Source organism: Falco punctatus (assembly GCF_963210335.1).
Source record: "Falco punctatus genome assembly, chromosome: 4".
In the NCBI taxonomy this organism is placed as follows: domain Eukaryota; kingdom Metazoa; phylum Chordata; class Aves; order Falconiformes; family Falconidae; genus Falco; species Falco punctatus.
The window spans coordinates 55,302,115-55,322,849 of NC_137583.1; the positions used below are offsets into that span (position 1 = coordinate 55,302,115).

General features: G+C 36.3%; 1 protein-coding gene across 1 annotated transcript in view; it reads right to left on the reverse strand.

The window, feature by feature from the left end:
- MINDY4 (MINDY lysine 48 deubiquitinase 4) overlaps positions 1 to 20,735 on the reverse strand; it is an 82,907-nt gene that overhangs the window by 43,438 nt on the left and 18,734 nt on the right. The window contains exons 6-13 of the mRNA XM_080387689.1: positions 13,445 to 13,503; positions 12,987 to 13,096; positions 11,734 to 11,850; positions 8,126 to 8,214; positions 3,547 to 3,648; positions 2,496 to 2,559; positions 1,054 to 1,119; positions 733 to 800 (exon numbers count right to left, since the gene is read on the reverse strand). Coding sequence (XP_080243815.1) covers positions 733 to 800; positions 1,054 to 1,119; positions 2,496 to 2,559; positions 3,547 to 3,648; positions 8,126 to 8,214; positions 11,734 to 11,850; positions 12,987 to 13,096; positions 13,445 to 13,503 — 675 coding nt within the window. The remainder of the gene's footprint in view (positions 1 to 732; positions 801 to 1,053; positions 1,120 to 2,495; positions 2,560 to 3,546; positions 3,649 to 8,125; positions 8,215 to 11,733; positions 11,851 to 12,986; positions 13,097 to 13,444; positions 13,504 to 20,735) is intronic.

The window sequence follows — 20,735 nt, forward strand, 5'->3', positions numbered from 1 at the left end:
TGCAGATAATGCTAGGAGATTTTTACAGAAGTGGAATTTGAAAAAATGAAGAAAGCTTTTATATTGTGATCCACTCCGATATTCACAGTAACACAGAAATACATTTAATCTGTATAAAAGCACAATTAACTGCAAATGTGCTTGGGCAAGCCTCAATGAGTTTTAAAAAGTGGCTATAACAACTACCTGTTGGTTAGAACTCAGTATATTTATCCAACCAATAAACTGAGACCAGATATGTCATACCTTATTTATAGCCACCTAAAAGTGAGCTGCTAATCCACTGTATACTAGCCTTTCTTTATCATCATTGATGGAGAGATTGTGGCACCACAAACAAGTTATTCATGCTTACCTAAGACAGATACCTAAAGTATGTGACGTAAATAACTCTCTAAATGAGTCTTGCTTTCAGCTGTCAAGACAGGGAGCATAGGCAACTACCTTAAACATGTTGCTTAATGTTTAGATGGAGTCATTTGTATCAGATGTGGTGGGCTGATCACTGCCACTTTAACAGCAAATATAAATATATATATATATACACAAGTGTGTGTGCGTGTATACAATGAAGCCAAGATTGAGTAAATCTGCATAACTTCCCTATATTTTTCAGAGTAAACATCAAGATAGATTAAAAGGCCAGAGAGCTAACTACATCACAGTTATTTCCTCACTTTGTACAGCTTGCTTGCTTTGCAGTTTATGAAACACAGATACAAAGACACTCACAGATTGATAGATCTTGATAAGATGACAGACACAGTCAGAAGGATGCACCCGCAGGGACCAATTTCAAACTGAAAAAGAAAAGGACACATTTTATTTTGTTACGTACATTTTTTGCCCAATTCTAAAGAAATGCAAATCAAACAGAAAGCAGAATTGTTCTCATTTATGCCAAAATTTAATTTCTTGCTCTGGTTCTTAAAAAGCAAGACATACCCATATAGTGTTTGAAACAATGTTCAGATGTTATCACGTGAGACTGATAAATGCAGAAAGATGGCAGCTGAACTATAACAGGTTTATTATCTTCTCTATACAGAGTACCTGGTGAATATTCTGCTGAAGAAATACAACCAAATCTTCGTATCTTGTGGCACTATGTAGTATTAGCTGGGAAGAAATGCAAAAAGAAAAAAAAGTAACTGAAACAATAGCAATGCATTTTTATAACCTGAAAGCTGAGCTAAAGTAGTGAAAACTTTAAATCTGACTGGAAAGATTTGAACTAACAAAATAGAATAAAGATCTAATGAACTCTACCTATTACTGTTGTTTCTTGGTATAATATTGTATCTCAGCACTTCATATATTCTGAATTTTGTAATACTGCTTCTTGTTTTTAAATTAATTAAACAGACAGGTTGAGTCAATTTTAAGCATTGTTTATGCAATGAAAAACAATTCCTACAACAAACACAGGAATACTGCAGCTTTAGAAAACATGGAATGGAAAGTAGCTCAGGAGTTTTTATGTATGTGCTGGGCCATCTATAGCAGGCATATATCAGAGCATTTCTGATCATACTCAAGAGAATACTGCCATGACTACTCTTATTTAACATGAAGTTCACAGATCCAGGCCCTTATTTCAACGTTCTTTGTCTATTTTTCCATCTTCAGATTTTGACAGAAACGATGGTATTGTGGATACTGTGTGTGGAAAGATCAAGCAGTCTGGATTATATTCTTTTCCATCACATTTTCTCTGTGGTTATGCCCACATGACCTTTATTAAGCAATATTAGAGGCAGCACAATGGTGTTCATTGCACTCTGAAATAGCCAGCAGATCAGAATTATGATAACATATCAATTAAATAATCTATCCTGTCTCTTGGAAGAGCATATTATAGCCAAGATCTTCTGTTGCATTCACCCTATTTATACAGATTTTCACTTCCAGTTCTTCCAAAACTGGCTGGTTCTTAAAAGATCATCCGTTCCTCCATTTAGGAGGCCAGTAATTCCTCAAACCACTGAAGCCTGGCTTATGGCATCGCTGTTTGCAAAACTACTTGAGATCTTCAGATGGAAACAAGACATAACTGGAAAGCACTTTGCCATTTGGAACTTCTGAAGGAAAAAAAAAAAAAAAAAAAAAAAAAAGCAAAGCATTCTATGTAAGACAAGAAGAAAATACTGCCTTTTAATGCTCACATGCTCACAGCCATGCTGGTCAACTTGAAAGGACCCAGTTCACTTTTATCACGTATTAATAAAAGGCACACTTTATAAGCTTGAAAGGTAGACAGAACAAAAAGGACTTCAGAGAGACCAATCGCCCACAGATACTGGGACACTTCAGAGCCAGAGAGGCTACAGGATTTTGTTATTTCCTATTGGGTTTTGAATCACAACTAACTAATTTGACATAAAAGATGTTATAACACTAAAAGAGCAATGGAAATCAGATTCATTGTACTAAAATGAGAATAGCTAGAAAGAGGCTATATGGAGAATGTTACTGTGAGTTACACAGAGCCTTACAGTTTCTAAGATTCCATCTGCCTTGTATTTTCCTATGGGAATGAACTGCTGTCTTCCTGATGGCCTGAAGAAGATACTCAGACAAAACCAAAGCTCATGTTAAAAGGAACAAAGTGAGAAGAGAAATCAACATGTTATATGAACTGAATGATGAGCCAAAGATTTTGTATTAATATTTTTAACTACTTTTTTCAAAAAGGACTTCTTGTATAATAAGTTCATTTTACATATTAAACAAACTTATCAATGAAGCACATAATTTAGCTGTGCTGTGCTCTCCCAGTCAATTTAATATGAATTACGAGTTTCTCTATACAAAAGAGGATAAATATAGTTTTAAGCTGTTAGTAACATTTTTATTGGAAAAGAATATTTTAAAAAGACTTTAAAACAAGCAGAAGAACATATCTACAATATCATCACAAAGGAAGCATTTTATAGATGTAAAATATGCAAAATATCACTTGAAATGTCTTTGAATTTGCTGCTTCTATCTCAGGTTTGAAGAAGGACTTATGTGCTTCTCTGTTATTTTTCAGCTATCTTAGTTGATCTAATAAAAGATATGACATATTCTCACAAAACCTGGTTCACTTTACATGATTAAAAATATCATGTAGGATCCAGTACAGCCAAAGCTAGCAATCTTAAAGTTAGATGACTTGTGTACAAGCAGCCTAACTGCATAGTATAATCTAAGTAACATAGGCAGCTACAGCACAAGGAAAATAATCCCAGCCATAACAAAATATCCTGCAATATAAAATTGTTGGAGGAAAATGCTGTGTCTGGAAAAATAACTGTTGTAAAGATTTTAGAGGAACCCTAGCCTCAATGATATCTACAGTATCTTTCACAGCAATTTCAAAGAATTTGACTATCCTGTCCCAGCTACTGGGACAGCAGGAATGACATTTTGCATTTCTCCCTAAGCCATTTTAGCCTGCATAAATACATCTTACAAAACTTTCATTTGGTAAACCATGTACATATATAACAGGCACAAGCACAGGAGCATTGTACAAGAACTAAAACTGCTTCTCCTACTTACAGTGCCACGATTGCTTTTTCATTGCCTCCTGCACGCCACAGTATGTCTGCAATAGCCATGGTAAGGCATTTGGTCCTGTGAACTTCTGAAGGCTGAAGACAACTGCAGTCCAGGAGATGCAGGAAACAGAGAAATACCAAAATGTGTATTGGGAAGCTCACTCATCAGAGGGCAAAATGCCCCAAATACAATATACACAAATTCATAGCAGGTTTGCAGCCAAAAGAACAAAGCTTTTTTCTTTTTTTTTTTTTTTTAAAGACTACATAGGTGTTGTAGTGCCTAATAATGAGGCTCTGTCAAGTTGCCTCAGAAAATGATCATTTAGGTATCTCAGTTCCTTCTGTAGTCAAGAAATAGACAACTTGGATGGCCAAAGCAAAAAAATCCTGATTTAAACAGGGAGCTATTATTGTTACTGAGAAGACATGCCAATATAAAGGTACAGTTGAATTTGACCTTTCTCTAAGAATAAAGCATCTGAATGAAATGCCATGAGAGCACTCGCTGTGCACGCAGTATGAAGACTTCTCAGCAATGGGCTGAAAAGTTGATAGGAGAATGTGGCGCTGATGTTCAGCACCTAAACAGCTCTACAGAGGGCGATGCAACTGAAGTTGCCACTAGAGTATGTATGGGCTTTCTGGAACCATTCTTTGAGGTGAACCACCTTAAATCTCATTTTAGGCATTTAAGAAGGTACCTTGGATCTTACTGAAGACGATCAGATCTGGTGAATAGAGTTGTATCTAAAACAACTTCCTTTTTAGCTTGCTAATAAAACAAACTGGCCACAGTGGGTAGGTCTCTTCTGAAGACAGAAGCAAAAGAGAAATTTAAGGGAAATTAATTCACCTAGGTCAAGTGCTAACAGCAGTGTGTTGCGTCTGGGGGATCTCAATGAGCTTTTGCTGCTTGTAATGATGGTTAGACTGTTATGAGTATTTAAGCTATGAAATTTTAAGCTTGCTAGCCTATGTCTATATGTTCTATGACAATACCCTTGTAATACAGGTGAATCTAAGAGATGAAATACAAAATCTCTGTTTCTAGGAGATTAATACTAAAGATGGTGTCTAGTTTATAAGGAACGATTATAACAAAAATATTATTAAGACCAATGGACCAAAATCAAGAGAATAGTAAATAAGGTATGATCAACAACAAGAACTGATTATACATAGATCTATAAGCATACCCTGAAAACTAATCTTCTAAAAGAAATAGTGGATGCTCTTTCAGAATACATATTTATAAATGGCTGGACAAAATAAAACAGGTAAATATACTTTAGGAAATCAATAATGTATTGGTAAATAATGGACAAGAGAAGCTAATTAAACTTTAAATCTGTAATTAACTTGTTTCACTATTCTGTAACAGGGTTGTTTTATATATTAAATATGTTTTTTAGTTTATAAAGGCCCTCACACTTAATTTCTTTCTAAGTTTTTATTTCTTAACTCTTTTCAACAAATATACACCATCATGTTCTTACCTACTACTGAACTATCTAAAGTACTACCTGCAATCAACACTATGTTTGCGTTTTTTAAATAAGGTATGCTCAAAGTGGTGACCTAAAACATTACAGTAATTGACCCAATATTGGTCTGTGGAGCCCCACTATTTCTGGATATTTTTTTTTACTTAGATGTTTGGTTTGGAACTTATGCAATGATGAGCAAAACTAAGGAATGTTTACAGTAGTCTATTGATCCCAAACATGGAAGCAATGCTGTCAACACATTTCCTACAAACTGTGTTTTATGAAGTCTTCTAATATCTCCTGTTATTCTAACTTCCAAGATATGAATAGAGAAATTAGGACAAGGAGGCCAAAAGTCAGAAAATGGAAAATGCAGATTTAAGAATAAAATCCAACATTCATGAGCCTAAAGAAATGGACAACAGATCCATACCCCTGGGAAGTATAGAACTGGAATTTTCTCTAGTGGCTTCAAGAATGGCAGTCTTTGAAATTCAGATATTATCAGTCTTAAGAGTGTTACCAGTATGAGAGATGATGTCAAAACCTGTTCCCAGCATTACAGTAAAAGATCTAATAATTCAAAAGACTAAACAAGAAACACCAAACATCAAAAAATTAAACAGACTTTCAAGTACAATGTCTGCCTTGAACATAATGTTCATTTAGAGAATATTTCCTTCTCTGAAGGATGTGAGATATGGGAAATAATTGGTAAGAGTTTTCAAGTAAAAAATATATAATCATAATTTTCTCTTATCTCTGCCTGTGTTCTAATACAGGCACTCAGAAATTTATGGTAAGCATAGCAACTATTTTTTGTTTCTGAGAGAGGTAGCAGAGTAAGAAGGAGACATGATAATTGTTTCTTGAATGTTGAAGAAGCCTGAAGTCAAACACTTACTGTGAAGTGCCTAATAATTTGAAAATTCAGGTTAGAATTAGAAAGGAATATTAATCCTCTCATTTCAAGCTCTGAGATTTCCCTTTCTTTCTGCTTGACTAAGAGTTTCTGCCCATGGCAAACACATCATAAGAAAAATATGTTTATACCTCATGAATAAAACAAAATCTTTTAAAACCATGTGGATAATAGGAAAGGAAAAATAGGAGAGGCAAATATTGCCAAGTAAACAGGATACATTGTAGCTGGCATGCGTTCGGACATTTATAGTATAAAAAATCTGGCCTCAATCCTGTTATTTGGGTGCCACATTATTTTTATATCATTTACAATCATTGAACTGTGTTGAAAGAAGAAAAGCTTAACATCTCTATTTTCACTAAGGATGACCTGAGACTCAAAGGGACCAAGGAGCAGATGATCAAAGGCTGTCCTCCAAGCTGAAACAAATTCTTGGTTTTCATAACCAGAAATAATTCTTCAGTGAGTTCTGTGGAGATTCCTGGTCATAAAATCTAAATATGTACTGATTTTCTTGCATGGAAGTTTCTGACTTTTCTCTGTTATGTGGACAAGAGTTTTAATGTGCCTCTCATTATCATCTGAATTAGAATAATAAAGTTTTGCTAGCTAATTTTTGCACTTTTAAAAAGTGTACTTTGTACAGCAGGCTCTTGGTATGAATTAACAATGAGATATATTGAAGAACTGAAGAAGAAAAAACCTAAACTGCGTAACATTTTAGAATTAACTTGACATTACACTCTGCACATATCTTATATCACTGACCCTGTCTCTTTATCAGCCCATGCTAATTGCTTTTAAGTGACTTCAAGGAACAGGCAATTTTCAAGTGATGAATTCATAGCAACTTATTTGGCCCTTGTTCTGGGGTCCGCAAGCAATCAGTGCCAATAATAACTAGCCACAGCAATAGTAGTAATGGTACAACTTTCAGTATTGTGTTCAGACTCTAAGCCTGGTTTTCAACATTTCTAATGGCTTACTAGGTGTCTCACATTAGGACTGCCTATCTGCTAGAACTGCTGGACCTGTGCACTTGTGTGGACTTGGATTACCCCTAGGACTTGGTAATCCTTTGATTAACTGTCACCTCCCATCCTGGGTGCTGAAGACAAATAATGATGTTCTACAGGTGCGCGATTCTTTCAATTATTGATTAAAATAGCCCAAACAACGAATTTACATTAATTGCCAGACAGACAAAACTAAGACAAATCAAAAGAGACCGTCCTTTCCTAAACAGTTGCAAGCAGATAAGGGTATATTTAAGGCCAAATTTGTACACGATGAACATGTTTACATTGTAAGGTAATGAAATTTAAGAAAAATCTCAGCATGAAATCTTTTCTTCTGGCTGAATTGTGTTCAGTGTATCACCCACAAATAACACAAGGTGATAGCAGCTTAAACCAGTAAACTACTGTTATCCCTATTCAACAAACTGTACCTATAAAACACAGGAAAACTTTGTGAATTTTTTCTTTTGTATTGCATTTAATTTCTTATTGAAAACAAAAGGCAAATACAAGCAGTCTGGTGATAAAGTAGTTTTTTAGACATTATTTTCTAGCATTTCACTGAATAACCCTGTTCCTTTAGCAAAGTAACAAGTACATTAGTATTATAGCAAGTAATTTTCCTTGACACTAGCAATACTTAGTAATATTCTTTTAAATTAAGTACATACAGAATTTAAATTAAAATTCTGTTAAGGAGTTTAACCGTGAAAGATCAAAGACAGTAGCAATAAAAAATAATTATAGATGTTACTTTAATTTTTCACCCTCCCTGAGATTCTTAGTGTCAAAAACTGCATGAAATTCATGGTCTTTCAAACCTTGATTACATTTTATTTGAAATCATATCTCCATGGGATCTCAAAGTTAAATAATTTTCATTGGCCTCAATTCAAGCTGTTCAATTTTTTTAGAGATTCTTGGGTTAATGACAAGCAAGTAATTATACAAATAAAACACCAACTTTAAATTCCTACAGTTGAAAGGGAAGTAAATACAAGCAAATCATATGCTGCTTTATTTCTTTCTCAGACACAAAGAGAAGTTCAATAAGTTCAAACTCAAAAGGCTCCTGAGTGGCTGCAGCAGAGAAAAAAAAAATTACTTTTATATGGAAAATATTTCTGATGTCAACTGCTGACTTACCGAGCGTCTTTATTCCTGTTACTGTCTGCAAAGATAAGCTGTTGTAGGACACAAGCTTGAACTGCAGCCAGTACTCCACATGGGCCACCCTGAGGGGAATAATGGGACACTCTATGAGCAAAACAATTTGCACTGTTTGGTGCTGATGAAAACTTTTGCGAGCCATATGCTTCCACTGAGGCTTAAGTCATTCTTTCATCTCTCTCTTTCCATCCATGACTTTGTACTACCCTCTTGCTGATGGGGTTTTTTTGCAAGCCAATGAAAATCATTGTTACTAGTTGGTATTGTGTTTTCCACTTATTTTTCCTGAAAATGCCTAGACATCTGTCGTGACATATTGACATATAGCATCAAAGGAAAGTTTTTAAAAATCAGATCTGCAATTATGCAATTATGTGGACCTATTGACCCACAGTCTACTTTAACTTCCAAAGAGAAATCAAATCTGACTGTTTTCCAAAGAGTGAAAATAAGCCTTGCTCTTTTACCTCCTCTGAGCATGATGCCTCCCTTCTAGAACCCATTTACATTACTTAATACAGATTTTAGTTTTATGTCTAGCCCTCTGTACAAGGCAGCTATCTCACTGGCGAAGAGAAAGAAAACAAAGGAAGTTTGAACCTTTCAAATTATTAATGTTAGGAAAAAATCACAATACCAGTAAATACCATATTAACTTTAAACTTTATGGAAAATAGATTTATAGCTGTTTTGAAAGACTATGAGAAGGGGTAGCAATGTATTTCATTCTCCTTGCTTATTCCCTGCCACCTAGCCCACCATATGGCATGCCCAAGACCTGTTCCTATGGGTTAACTATATGCCAGACAGCTGCACAAGCTGTCCTGAGAAGTAAAAGGTATGCCCTCTTGTTGCCTAGAAAACTTCCTCCAGCACAAGTCTCCCTCCTTTATCATTCAGTTCTCTCCCAGATGGCTCATATCATATTATTTACTCAAGTAGTTTTCTGAGGAGACACAGAAAAGCCATCATTTGTCTGCAACACCTATGCATGAACGGAGCAGGCTGTGCAGGACACAGGACTATCACAGATACCACAATACCACACGTCACATTGTCAGTACTCGGAATTACTGCAACTTAACAGAGGATTCAGTATATTAAATCCCGCAGATGCTTTCCCATGTGTCTGTCAGCACATGCTGCCATTCTCAGAAATGGGCTCATTCTTAACATTAGGAAGTCCATTACTTTAACACAGGTCCCTCCTAAACCAGCATCTCATACTGGCCGACGTATCAGTGCTAGCTTTGTCTAGCCAGGTAAAATAAAAAATAAAAACAACAATAAGGGTAAGAAAGTTTTCTGGAGAGTCTGTTTTCTGATTTTAACCCATGACAAAGTCTATGCTGTTGCTACTCTCCATAGCATGAGATTAACCCAAGATTACACTCCTGCCATATGCTACAGCTGCACCTCTGATTTCCTCTGTAGATCACAACCAGGCTGTGATGAATCAGTTTAAGATCTGTCAAACTCTTCTCAAAACCCTGGAGAAGAATTAAAAGTGCAGCCAGCAGCGCTGCATTTGATAGATTTGATAGCAATGTGATCAAGATTATCAGTTTAATTCTCTAGTTGTCTCAAGTATAGCATTGTCTAAAGGGATGAGACCTGCAGGCACATGCAGTTATGCACAGTATGCAACCTGGAAAATAAAGGTCCTGTAGCCAGAAAATAGCTTAGATACTGATAACTTCCATTTTCTCATTTGTAATACATGCATGCTACCTCTCTGGAATTACACACACAACTAATGAGTGAATAATCTGAAACATATTAAGGAAAAAAAACAAGGTTTATTTCAGTCCACCAGGGAAATTCTCCCAGTCAAAAAAACTATAGGAACCACTTTGAATATCTTCTTATAGCACCACAGAAACTTAACGTAGGAAAGAATCAAACAAATGTTCAGCTGAAATGAATTTTGGAAGTGAGGAGGCATATATTAACTATGTGAAATAAAAGCATCTAAGCAAAACACTCTGGTTTACCCTTCCTGTTGTGGAACTTGCAGTAGGAAATCTAATGGCCAGTGAGTTGCTAAAAGTGACAAGACATCCTTTCTCTAGCAGCAGGGTCTGGAAACACCAAAAATTTACTGTGCACCAGTAAACATTACTGCCATGATTCCTTTTGGAGTTTAAATTAACATTTAATATATTTTTTCCTGCTAGGTTTTGCTTAAACATAGGCAGCTTTCTTCTGAGATAATCAGCCTAATGAAATATTTAACTAGACAAGGTAAGTTAATTAAAAATCTTAATGACATAATTTGTTAGCCATTTTCCTTGCCCCAAAGCTTCTCTTCCTCTCACTTCTGTATAGTACATAACGGTCTACTTCTCTCAGGCCAGATAAAGATTTTCTGCATCAGCACAGAAGCTTGATGAGTGTTTTGTAACGAGCAGTCTGCTCCTTTCCTAGTCTTTACTGAAGTCCTCAGATCTTTGCTCTTAAGAGAAGAGACCTGATGCATGGATATCCCAGAAGCATATGTATGGAGCCACAGAGACGAAAGCATTAAGCTGCAGCTGAGGAGGATGCATTTTTACGATGGATCTGTTTGACTTTGGAGTCAGCTACATATCCTGTGCCCTATGTGTGGTCCCTGGTCTGGGTCTATGCACTGACCAGCTGAGAAACCACACTGACCAACTGCATCCTGCATACAAAGTAGAAGGACAGTCTGAAGCACTGCAGTCTCAGTCCGTAAGAGTCAGGTGCTCAGGCAAGGTTGACAAGATAAACACCAGATGAGTGAGTCTCCCACTCAATGCCCTAGACCAAAGAGACCTTTGTTAGCACCAAAAATTTCTATGGATTGGAAACATGCTTTCCAGGCTGACCCTGGTCATGGTATGGTGGTTTTACCAGAGCTGGTCACCACAGGGACCTGCTGGGGATTTTAGAAAGGGCCATCTGGTAGATGATGCCTAGGAACTGATGAAAACCTTGTTTTAGGGAGGAGCTTGCATCTCATGGCTGCAGTCCACAATTATAGAAACATGGCTGCAAAAGAGGTGGTCCCACCAGCAGTTCCAGTCCCCAGTCCCAGTAACACTGCAGGGGAATTTGTTCCCTTTTTATTTTAGAAATGAGCCTTATCATGTGACACCCATGTCTTTAAGAGGCAAAAATCTCCTTGTGATTTCCCAGGCACTGCAGGCAATTCTTGCTACATCCCCTCATTTTGAGACAGATCAAGTTCCACCTTAAGCTTATAAAACATTGCGCCCACATATCTTTTTTCTCTTAAACTCCATCCTTGATTTATGTGCTTTTATTCTTTTACCACCACTAGCTTTCAGCTGAGATGGCTTGTCTTCCTCCCTACAAATAACTCCCTGCCACACACACATTTACACACTTTCTGTAGCTACTTTAAGTTCTTTCAGAAATATTCCACCCATCTCAAGTCTTCTAATAAGATTGACAAGTTGACATCAACCAGAGATAACCAGAGAAGTTGAAGAAAGAGAAGAGTCTTTAGAAGACTTTTTTTTTTTTTTACTGCTGAAACACAGCCTTTGTAAACTCAATGTAAAAAGCAAAGATGACTTTAAGGAAGTAATTTACAGTACCTTTTTTTGCACAATGCCGTATTTTAACTGTGGTATATTATTAAATGTAAAACTCTGTATTTTCCATTCTTCACTGAAGCAAGAAAGACTAGAGCCAAACAAAAGATTTTTTAATTCCTAATAAAAAAAAAAAGAAAAAGAAAAAAAATTCTCATTTTAAAAACAAATCCAAAACACGGGTACATTTTCTTACAGTAATTTGTAGAAAAGAAAGGAGGAGTGTGGAAGGGTAATGACTAACTCACTATACCCACCCTTTTCTGTTTTATACATACTGTAAATAGCAACACCCAAATGAAAAGGAGCAATTTTTTCCTTTTCCTGCAATATTCCTTCAACTCATAATGCCGTGTGCTGCTCAGCATCGGAAACTGTTTATGCAGATTGTCTGGGGCACAGTTTCCCATGAAAGCATTACAGAATGTTGCCTTAAATGTAACAGCTAGAAGAGCAATGCCTACTAATGGTTACATTGAAGAGAAAAGCACTGTTGCTGGATGCAGGACTGAGAAAAGGCAGTTTTGCCTGTCAAAATTGCTGATACAAGATAAATGTTTCTCAAAAGTTTGACTACCGTATGTCAGATTGCATATCAGCATAAGCCAAATTCAGATCTTGGCCCTGAACAACTGCAGACCACTACTACTCAGGAATAGCTAAACTGAAGAAATTGCATTCATGCTAAAGTAAAGCTGAGTAAGTAAGAACAGACTGCTTGGTGTTCGTATTGTTACTCGGAGCTCTTTGATCTAGAAATGAAATTGGAAGGCACACTCGCCATCTTTTCTCTGTTTTTTATTCCCTCTGTTTGAATGGGATGGAAAATATTAAAGGTATTTAATGGTTCCATCTCCGCTTAAAATAAGGACGATAAGCAAGGGAGAAACATAGATATGGGGACAGATACACACAGGGTAATAATAAACTTGTTCTGAACCACTGTCAATTTAAGGACTGGAGAATAAGCATGTGAATAACTCATTAGAGGCATTAATAAAATAATACAAGCTTCATTAATTAAAGCTGTTATCTGTGTTTCAAGTGGCATGCCCTTCTGGTATTTTTCTGAATTTTGGACAGGCATCCCTATATTACTTTTCCACTTGAATACTAAGTAAGGAATATACTCGGGAATGAATAGAGCACGTTAAATCCCACACAAACATGCAACACAGAGCATTCCATCACAGCTTTGGCTAACTTGAAGTAAAATAACATTCTCACACATCTATTCGTATCCACTATCATCTTACTTTTGCAAGAGAAATATCAATTGCCTTTGATACTACTTGAAGCATATACAGTGTTGAAAGATCCGGGTTCTTACTAACTTCTCCAGTTGATCCTTCATCCTCAACATCAACTGAAAAAAAATAAATCATATAATGTGTTGGATTAAAAAAATTGCTTCCCCCAGCAGGCTCAGTGACACGGGTTCATCAATATGACAATTAACACTTTCTTCTCGTGTGTCTTTATAAAAAAGAAAACACAATTTTAGCCAGGAAAGACAGATAAAAAACACAAGAGCCAGCCTTTGTTTAATTACTTCTTAATGACTTCTTTACACAGTCTTACCTAAGAAGTTAATATCAAATGCAATTATTCTGAATCAATGAAGAGTTACAAAGAAGCGACTCATACACATTTGGTTACAGCTGCTCTGAAGAATACAGTGGCAAAAGCCAAACTGAAGCTTGACATAACTTACCTAATTCTAGGACATCTTTTATCTGGTCTTCTTTATAGCAAGTGGATGTTGGAGACTTCCTACATTAAAATTAAACAAAACATGAATGACTAAATGTTCACTTCTAATGAGAAGAGTTGTTCAAAGAAACAAAGAGAAATATTGAGTGTGCCCACACAAACATATAATTTTTATGTGTGTATATATATGTATACACACACACAGAAAGGTGTGTAGGTGAGTAGAGAAAGATAATAAAAGAGGCACATAGCTAAAAACCATATTAATTGGTTTTCACCTTTAGCTTTTAAAATGTTCCATACAAAGAAGCTCAGTCTCACTAACATTTTTTTAATAAGGAAATAAATGATGTTAGAGCAAAAAAACTTTTTCAGTGGAAGAAAGCTGAACTTCAAGAGCTCATCAGTAAAAACTGCCAGCACAGGGCAGTATGCTGCAATTAATTCAGAATTTCAGTCTTCTTTCAACATCAGTTTCATTTAATTTCTGTAATTTCAGTATATGTCAGGTCCTGCAAGCTCATGTACAGGGGCATATTTTATACTGCCCTGAATTTCAAGTGAGGAAATTAATGGATATGTGACTGCCTCTGAGTTCAAAGGATCTGGACCTAAAATAAAATTTACATCTCTGATCAGGATCACGATGAGATATAAGTTAGTCCTTAAACTACTTGAAATATCCAAATAATATAAGTGGGATTAGGTGTTAGACTAGCTTCCTTTACCAGGGTAATTTTTTTAATGCACTAATAGGTAGCAGTTGTCCAACTGCCCTTGTGGTTTAATTGTATATTAAATAAATAACAGGTAGAAAATGCATATAAACAACTACTAAAAGGACTAAGCATTTAAACTTGTTTGAAAAGTCAGAACTTAAATAGAATGTTAGATTTTCAGAGATTAGATGGGTTTATTTTTCCTGTTGAATTGATACCAAAATGAATTCAGAACCAAGGAAAAGTTTCAAATAACTACTGTAAAAACATGGGGGATTTTGGTTGTGGGGTTTTTTTGGTTCGGTTTCTTTTTTTTCTTTTTTTTTCAAAAGAGCAATACTGCATCATTGGCCTTTGCTTTGGAAAAAAGGTATTGCATTGACAGTTCTTTCAAAAATAGTATGGAATAATTTCCTCAGCAATATTCTTTGTATGCATGATATTATTATAGCAACAACTGCTGTCATATCACATACTTTCCACTAACTTAATTTCCTTTTTCAGTGTGTGAAAGATGAACAAAAGCAGAACACAGACCTATCACATTCAGGACTTTTCCCATTTAAAAGCATTTTGGCACCTTTCTCACTGGCAGTCTTTGATACTATAAGAACAGAAACATTTTTTTCTCTATAAACAAGGTAAAGGATTTATGCAATGAAATGTGGATGGCCACAATTTAAAAAAGATAAAATAGAAATGAATCACTTTGTTAGTAGGGATTTGAGGTAAAAATAAATAGGATGCCCAGCAGGTCAATATAAAAGGGCTGGCTGAGAGCAAATCTGTGTAGTGGCATAAATAGTATTGAGCTCTTGCTGAATATGGCAGTACTTTAAATGTGATATAGAGTTTCAAATAGCTGAGTGTGGTATATTCTAAAATACAATCAGATTTCCTCTTGCTTTCTCTAATACTGAATTTCAGTGGAGATTTCTTTCTGCTAGCTACCTGCTAGTATTTTCATCTTTCCGGGTCAGGGAAAGGGTTGCAATGACACTATATTTGCCAATAAAATATTTTTTAGCCAGGTACTCATGTCACAACTACACCTAAACATAGCTACAATCCACAATTTTGTTCTGCCTGAAATTGTACACTATTGCTTCTTGTTTCCTACAGAATAATGTGTTTCTCCCCAGGTCAATCCAATTCAATCTAGTTTTGCAAAAAGCAGAGCTCTTAGTACTTAAGAATGCAGCACTACAGGTTACAGCATACTATCCAGCCTCAACTGCTGCTTCAGGGCTTGGTCTCCTATAGGTACTGTATCATATCTCCTAGCTTCATTAGATGTCTTGGATACCTTAGAGTGTCAAATAGCACTATGCGCCTTTGTTTAGGCACATAGATCACTCCCTACATCAAATTAGTAGCCTTGATTCATTTTTGTCCCAAACACTTCTCCTCAGCAGTGTTTCATCTGAAAAAATCTGTAAAAGAAAGTCAAGTCAATTGTGGTATAATTGATATATAGCTCACGTGGCACCAGGGTTTGTAACATCATTGCTTTCTGTAAAGTCTAGAAGATTTTGGTTCTACACCCATTCCAGGAAGAACCAAGCCCAGGACGCAAAGTGCTTTGAATTCTCAAGGCTAGGAATTCCCATCAAGCTGAGGAAAGTACGGACATCAAAGATTGATGTAGGGTATTTTTCGGTTAAGTGGGGTATTTTTGCAGGTGTATGTTCCTTCAAGGGTAACTTGTGTTTCTCAAAACGCTGTCAGGACATTTATTGCAATTTCCATTTCAGCAGATGGTTACTGTTCAGGAAAATTTATTGTACACATAAAACCATACAGTTAGAAAACTGAGGAAGGGGGAAGTCATCCGTCATGGCAGAAAAATGGGACAGGAAGAAAATATGCTTCATTATAAACATAGTATACAGTACTTTCTCTAAATATTTGAACAGTCCTATTTGATCTTCACGCATTGCAGAAAACTGAATTTACGAAGAATAGCTGAACTTGCAGAGAAATCACTTCTTGGCACAATAGTGCATGCACATTCCACTATTTCCTATTTATACTACAATACACAAAAGGTCAAATAAACAAAGGAGCTTAAAAAATAAACACTGACCATCACTGGCTTTAAGATGACTGTGTTGGTAAAACTTATTTTCACTGCCTGATTACAACAGCTTTTCTACAGGACATACATATTTTCTGCATCATAATATAGTGTCAGAAGGTTGCCTAGAAGTTGCAATCCTCCAGCCTTGTGCTGTTACACCATATACAGACACATATGTCATTCTTGGTACAGTAAGATCTGGGGAGTAGATAAGAAAATTTAGACTGCTAATGTCTGCAAAAGGGTAAACAAGGCCATTGTATGCAATGCAGCTTGCCACTGCTTTAGGGCAAAATTATAACAACAGAATTATTAAAAGCAATTGTAAAGATGCAAAGGAAATAATCATAATGAATAGCAGGTAATATATTTCCATAGGAAAAAGGCCTTGTCAAGAAGATTTAATATAAATTCTGACATGCTTGCAAGCCTGGTTGGTAAGGGCAACAGAGCTCATACACTTAATTTCTCCAAACTTCTTTTTTAGTTAAGGCCTGCACCTGATTTGATTGGCACATTAGCAGTATGAAAGATAATTCATGAACAGATGGCTCATTGACAGACATGAACAAGGTAAATTAAAAAAACTTTGTCATTGAAAGAGTCATTTCTAATAAGCTCACACACAAATCTGCATCTGTCCTGCTGCATTTTAACTGTAGTGACAATTCAGGAGAAAAAAACACCTTTGCTGAGAAGGTTTGTGTATGGAAAAAATAATGATGATAATCACGAGTTGAGCTACAAGATGGTTTGAACTGCATGATGAGTTGGGCTCACATGAATAGAATGCTCTCTCACAGGCAAGAAACAAATATTTATCTCCAGCTGTAAACCCAGACCTACTATAATAAAAGTGTAGCTCATATATTCATACTGTACTTTATCAAAAAATTTTCTGTGCAGCATTCCTACCATGGAGTTTTCAAGGAGCACAGTACCAACCACTTGTGTGAACTGACCATTACATTTAGCAACTCAAAACAGTTGCCAGCAAAATAAACAAGTATCAGTAAATTAAAACTGAGGGCTAAAATTCCACTAAAGATAGATGCTTACAAGATACCAGTTAAGAGACACTGTATAAAACATTAAGAAGAGTTCCCAGACTTCAACGCTCAATCAATTCACATCAGTGGAGGTGAATACAACCCTCCATTCTGTTTTTCAGGCATATGCACCCACTCTGCCTGGTTTTGGCCATCAACTTTTAGACCATTTATTTTTAAGGATGTGGAATTTTCAGGGCCTTACACTTCTTGTCAGAAACCTCAGATTTTTAACAATCCAACCCCCTGTAACTTGACAGACTTTAGCAAAATAAATTATCTTCCTGAAAGCTAATATCAAGTGTTAAATTGGAAGAAGACAAAAGCTTACACTGAGGAGTAGTGTAGTTCTCTTATTTTATTATTAAAAAAGGTAAATACATACAACCGCCTAGTGATGAGCACCCATATTGCAGAGAAGATTTTAATGCCTGGTAAAGTAATCTAATCTTAGGGAGAGTAACACATAAGGAAACAAAAATTCCCTGTACTACCTGCAAACAACTAATTGTTTTTAAGGAGCAGGTGATTTCTTATGCTGCTTCCTACCATGCTTTCCTTGATGCTCATATGTAGACACAGTGAAAGGAAATGGTGTGAAGCTTTATCAGTGATATACGATGTATATTGTCTGTTCTTGCTTTCCATTTGAGAAGATCTAGATTCCCTCTATGTCTGCATGAACAAGGCAAGTTCTCAACTGACTGAACGCATTTTAGGCAATGGGCTGGACCCTTCCCACTTTACATCCTTTCCAAAAATAAAGAAATTATACAGAAGCCATTTGTCATTTCCAGTAATTGCAAAGTGCTTCTTCCTATAGAGTGCTGGAAAAATACTAAAAGGGCAAATGCCAGCACACACAGATGTTATGTCGAAGGCTCTGATGCCATAAATCCATTGGCACAAAACAAAAAGTCACAATAGTTTATTACTTTTATTTTAGGTTCTTTTTTCCAGCCCAAGCATTATGTTATAAAAGGTGTTATGTAACTTGAAGGTTTTCACTACTGAGTGATTTGGCACCTACAATCTCTCTCTCTCTCTTTTTCTATATATGGGCTAGTTAAATCCATGTTGCCCAACAGTGACCCCATTTTGTTTGACAGCCATTCTGATTGCCAATTGCAAGAGCCAAATAAAGACTTATTCCCCGGCTGGCGCTAAGCACACTCCGGGAGGGTTTGGTTAGTCTCTCAGGGAAGGTGCCAACTGCACTATTCTTACTGTGCTTCCTGCCGACAAAGCCACACCGAAGCATTGACGAACACTTGAGATGACGCCATGTGCTTCTTCATGTGGCTTGGGGACAACGCCTGATGCTACACACAGATCACAAAGAAAGATGGAAGGAAACATGCAAAGGTAATTTACTATTAGGCTGCTCCAACTCTGCATTCTTTTCTGTTTTTATCTGAAATGTTGCACTCTGACTAAACTATTTCCTAGAAATGCCACTATTGCCCCATACGTCCTCTTCCTCTCACAGTGGGAAAAAATTAATGAATTCCTCAGACATTGCTCATGCATACTGCATGTGAATGAGTATGCTGGCATATACTGAATCAGTTGGGGTTTTCTGACTGTTTATAACAGTTTATAACAATATGGCCATCTGAGCTCAGACCACATTTTGCAGAACACGCTATCAAGGTGATGAGTACTTTTAGGAACTGTTCATCATCTCACAGGATCAAAACTTTATTACTTACTAAAATGCCAGATATTATTTTAGACAAAGCAATCTCATGTGACAGATTGATTTTGTATATAATAGTGAAATATTACAGCCCACTGGGCAAACAGTACAGAATTCATGACTCCTAGAAAACCTATTTTTACAACAAAATGCATAGTAGAAAAGACTGGAGCCGATCATATCTGTTGGGTAAATAATATACATTACATAACTTTGCTGGAACTATTTTTCCTTTGAGTTGGAAATTCAATTTTATTTAAAAAATACAATTAAAACCAAAATGTTGATTAGTATTCTTTATGAAATCTGACATTCATATATTAACTATAATTAGGCACTGTATTTTCCTGTTTCAGTGAAAGCCCATATTTAAGAGGTCAGCTCCTTCAGCTCTCTTATTTCTGTCATGAGTTCAGAATCACAGAATAGCTGAGGTCGGAAGGGACCTCTGGAGCTCACCTAGTCCAACCTTCTGCTCAGAGAAGCTTCAAGTAGAGCAAGTTGCTCAAGGCCATGTCCAGTCATGTTTTGAGTATCTCCAAGGATGGAGTCACCAAAGCTTCCCTAAGCAACCTGTTCCATTGTTTCCACTCCCACAGGAAAATATTCCCCAATCACCTGTATCATGAAACTATCATCAGTGCAGTCCAGAGATCTCCTGGATTGCTTGTGTTCTGCTTATGCTGATGAAGTCAAATCCTGCACTGGACTTGCTGAGAAATTCACAGCCAACATTCTCTGCCAATGTTCCAACGTAAATCAGCACAGCTTGTGTCCAGGATAAAAATGTGTGAGAGGATCTTGGCAGTTTTTGGCATTCAGTCATGTATAACTGACAGGTATATAGGCTTGGTCCTCACATAGAAAATAAGCTCATTTATTCTTGTTAATAACAGAAAGTGTGAATATTTGCCCTTTAAGGACCATAACACTTTCAAAATACTATTGTGAAATTCTCAGATATCTGAAAGAATACAAAAACCCTTTTTTTGAGGATTTTTTTGAGAAGATTAGTATTTTGTTTTCCTTTAAGGATCTCCCAGCTCCATAAAAGTGAATTTTCAGGGAATTTTTGTTGGAACATATGAAAGGGAACTGGCAGGAATTTTCAGTACCACCATGGGTTCACCTGTACTGGTCTCCATTCAGGATGAAGAAAGCCATAGGTAGTTCAGAAAGCAAAGCAAAGCCAAGCCATTCCCTCCTTGTCAGTCTTACACAGAAATGCAGGGAGTTGAAGGCAGGTACCTTTGCTCTATGAACACATATTGCCTTACCACAGAAGATTAGACTGAGTTCATAATTATAGTATAAAGGCCATTTTGGAGGAAAGCACACTAAAACATTGAGAAGAAATTGTGCATTCAGTGTGCTTGAAACTGGAAGTAAGAAGGCATATGCCTGTGATAAACTGCAGCGACAAATGTGCTAATGTAATTTTCTAATGCTGAGAATCATGCTATGAGCAGGTGACTGTTGTTACCCTTTATCAGTGAGAGTCACAGTGTGACAAAGTTAGAGCAGTCCTTAAATACATGGAAGTAATATAAACAAATCAACAAAACCTAACAGAAAAACAACAGCAAAATTTCAGAGCAGGAAAGATAAAAATACAAGCAGACAGTACAAGCTTTGAACAAAACAAAAAATGCCTAAAGGAACATGAAAAATATTTGTAAGTATTTCAAAAGAGGCGAACATGTAGCAAGGAACACAAAGATCAGTCAAAAATCAACTTCAGCTAT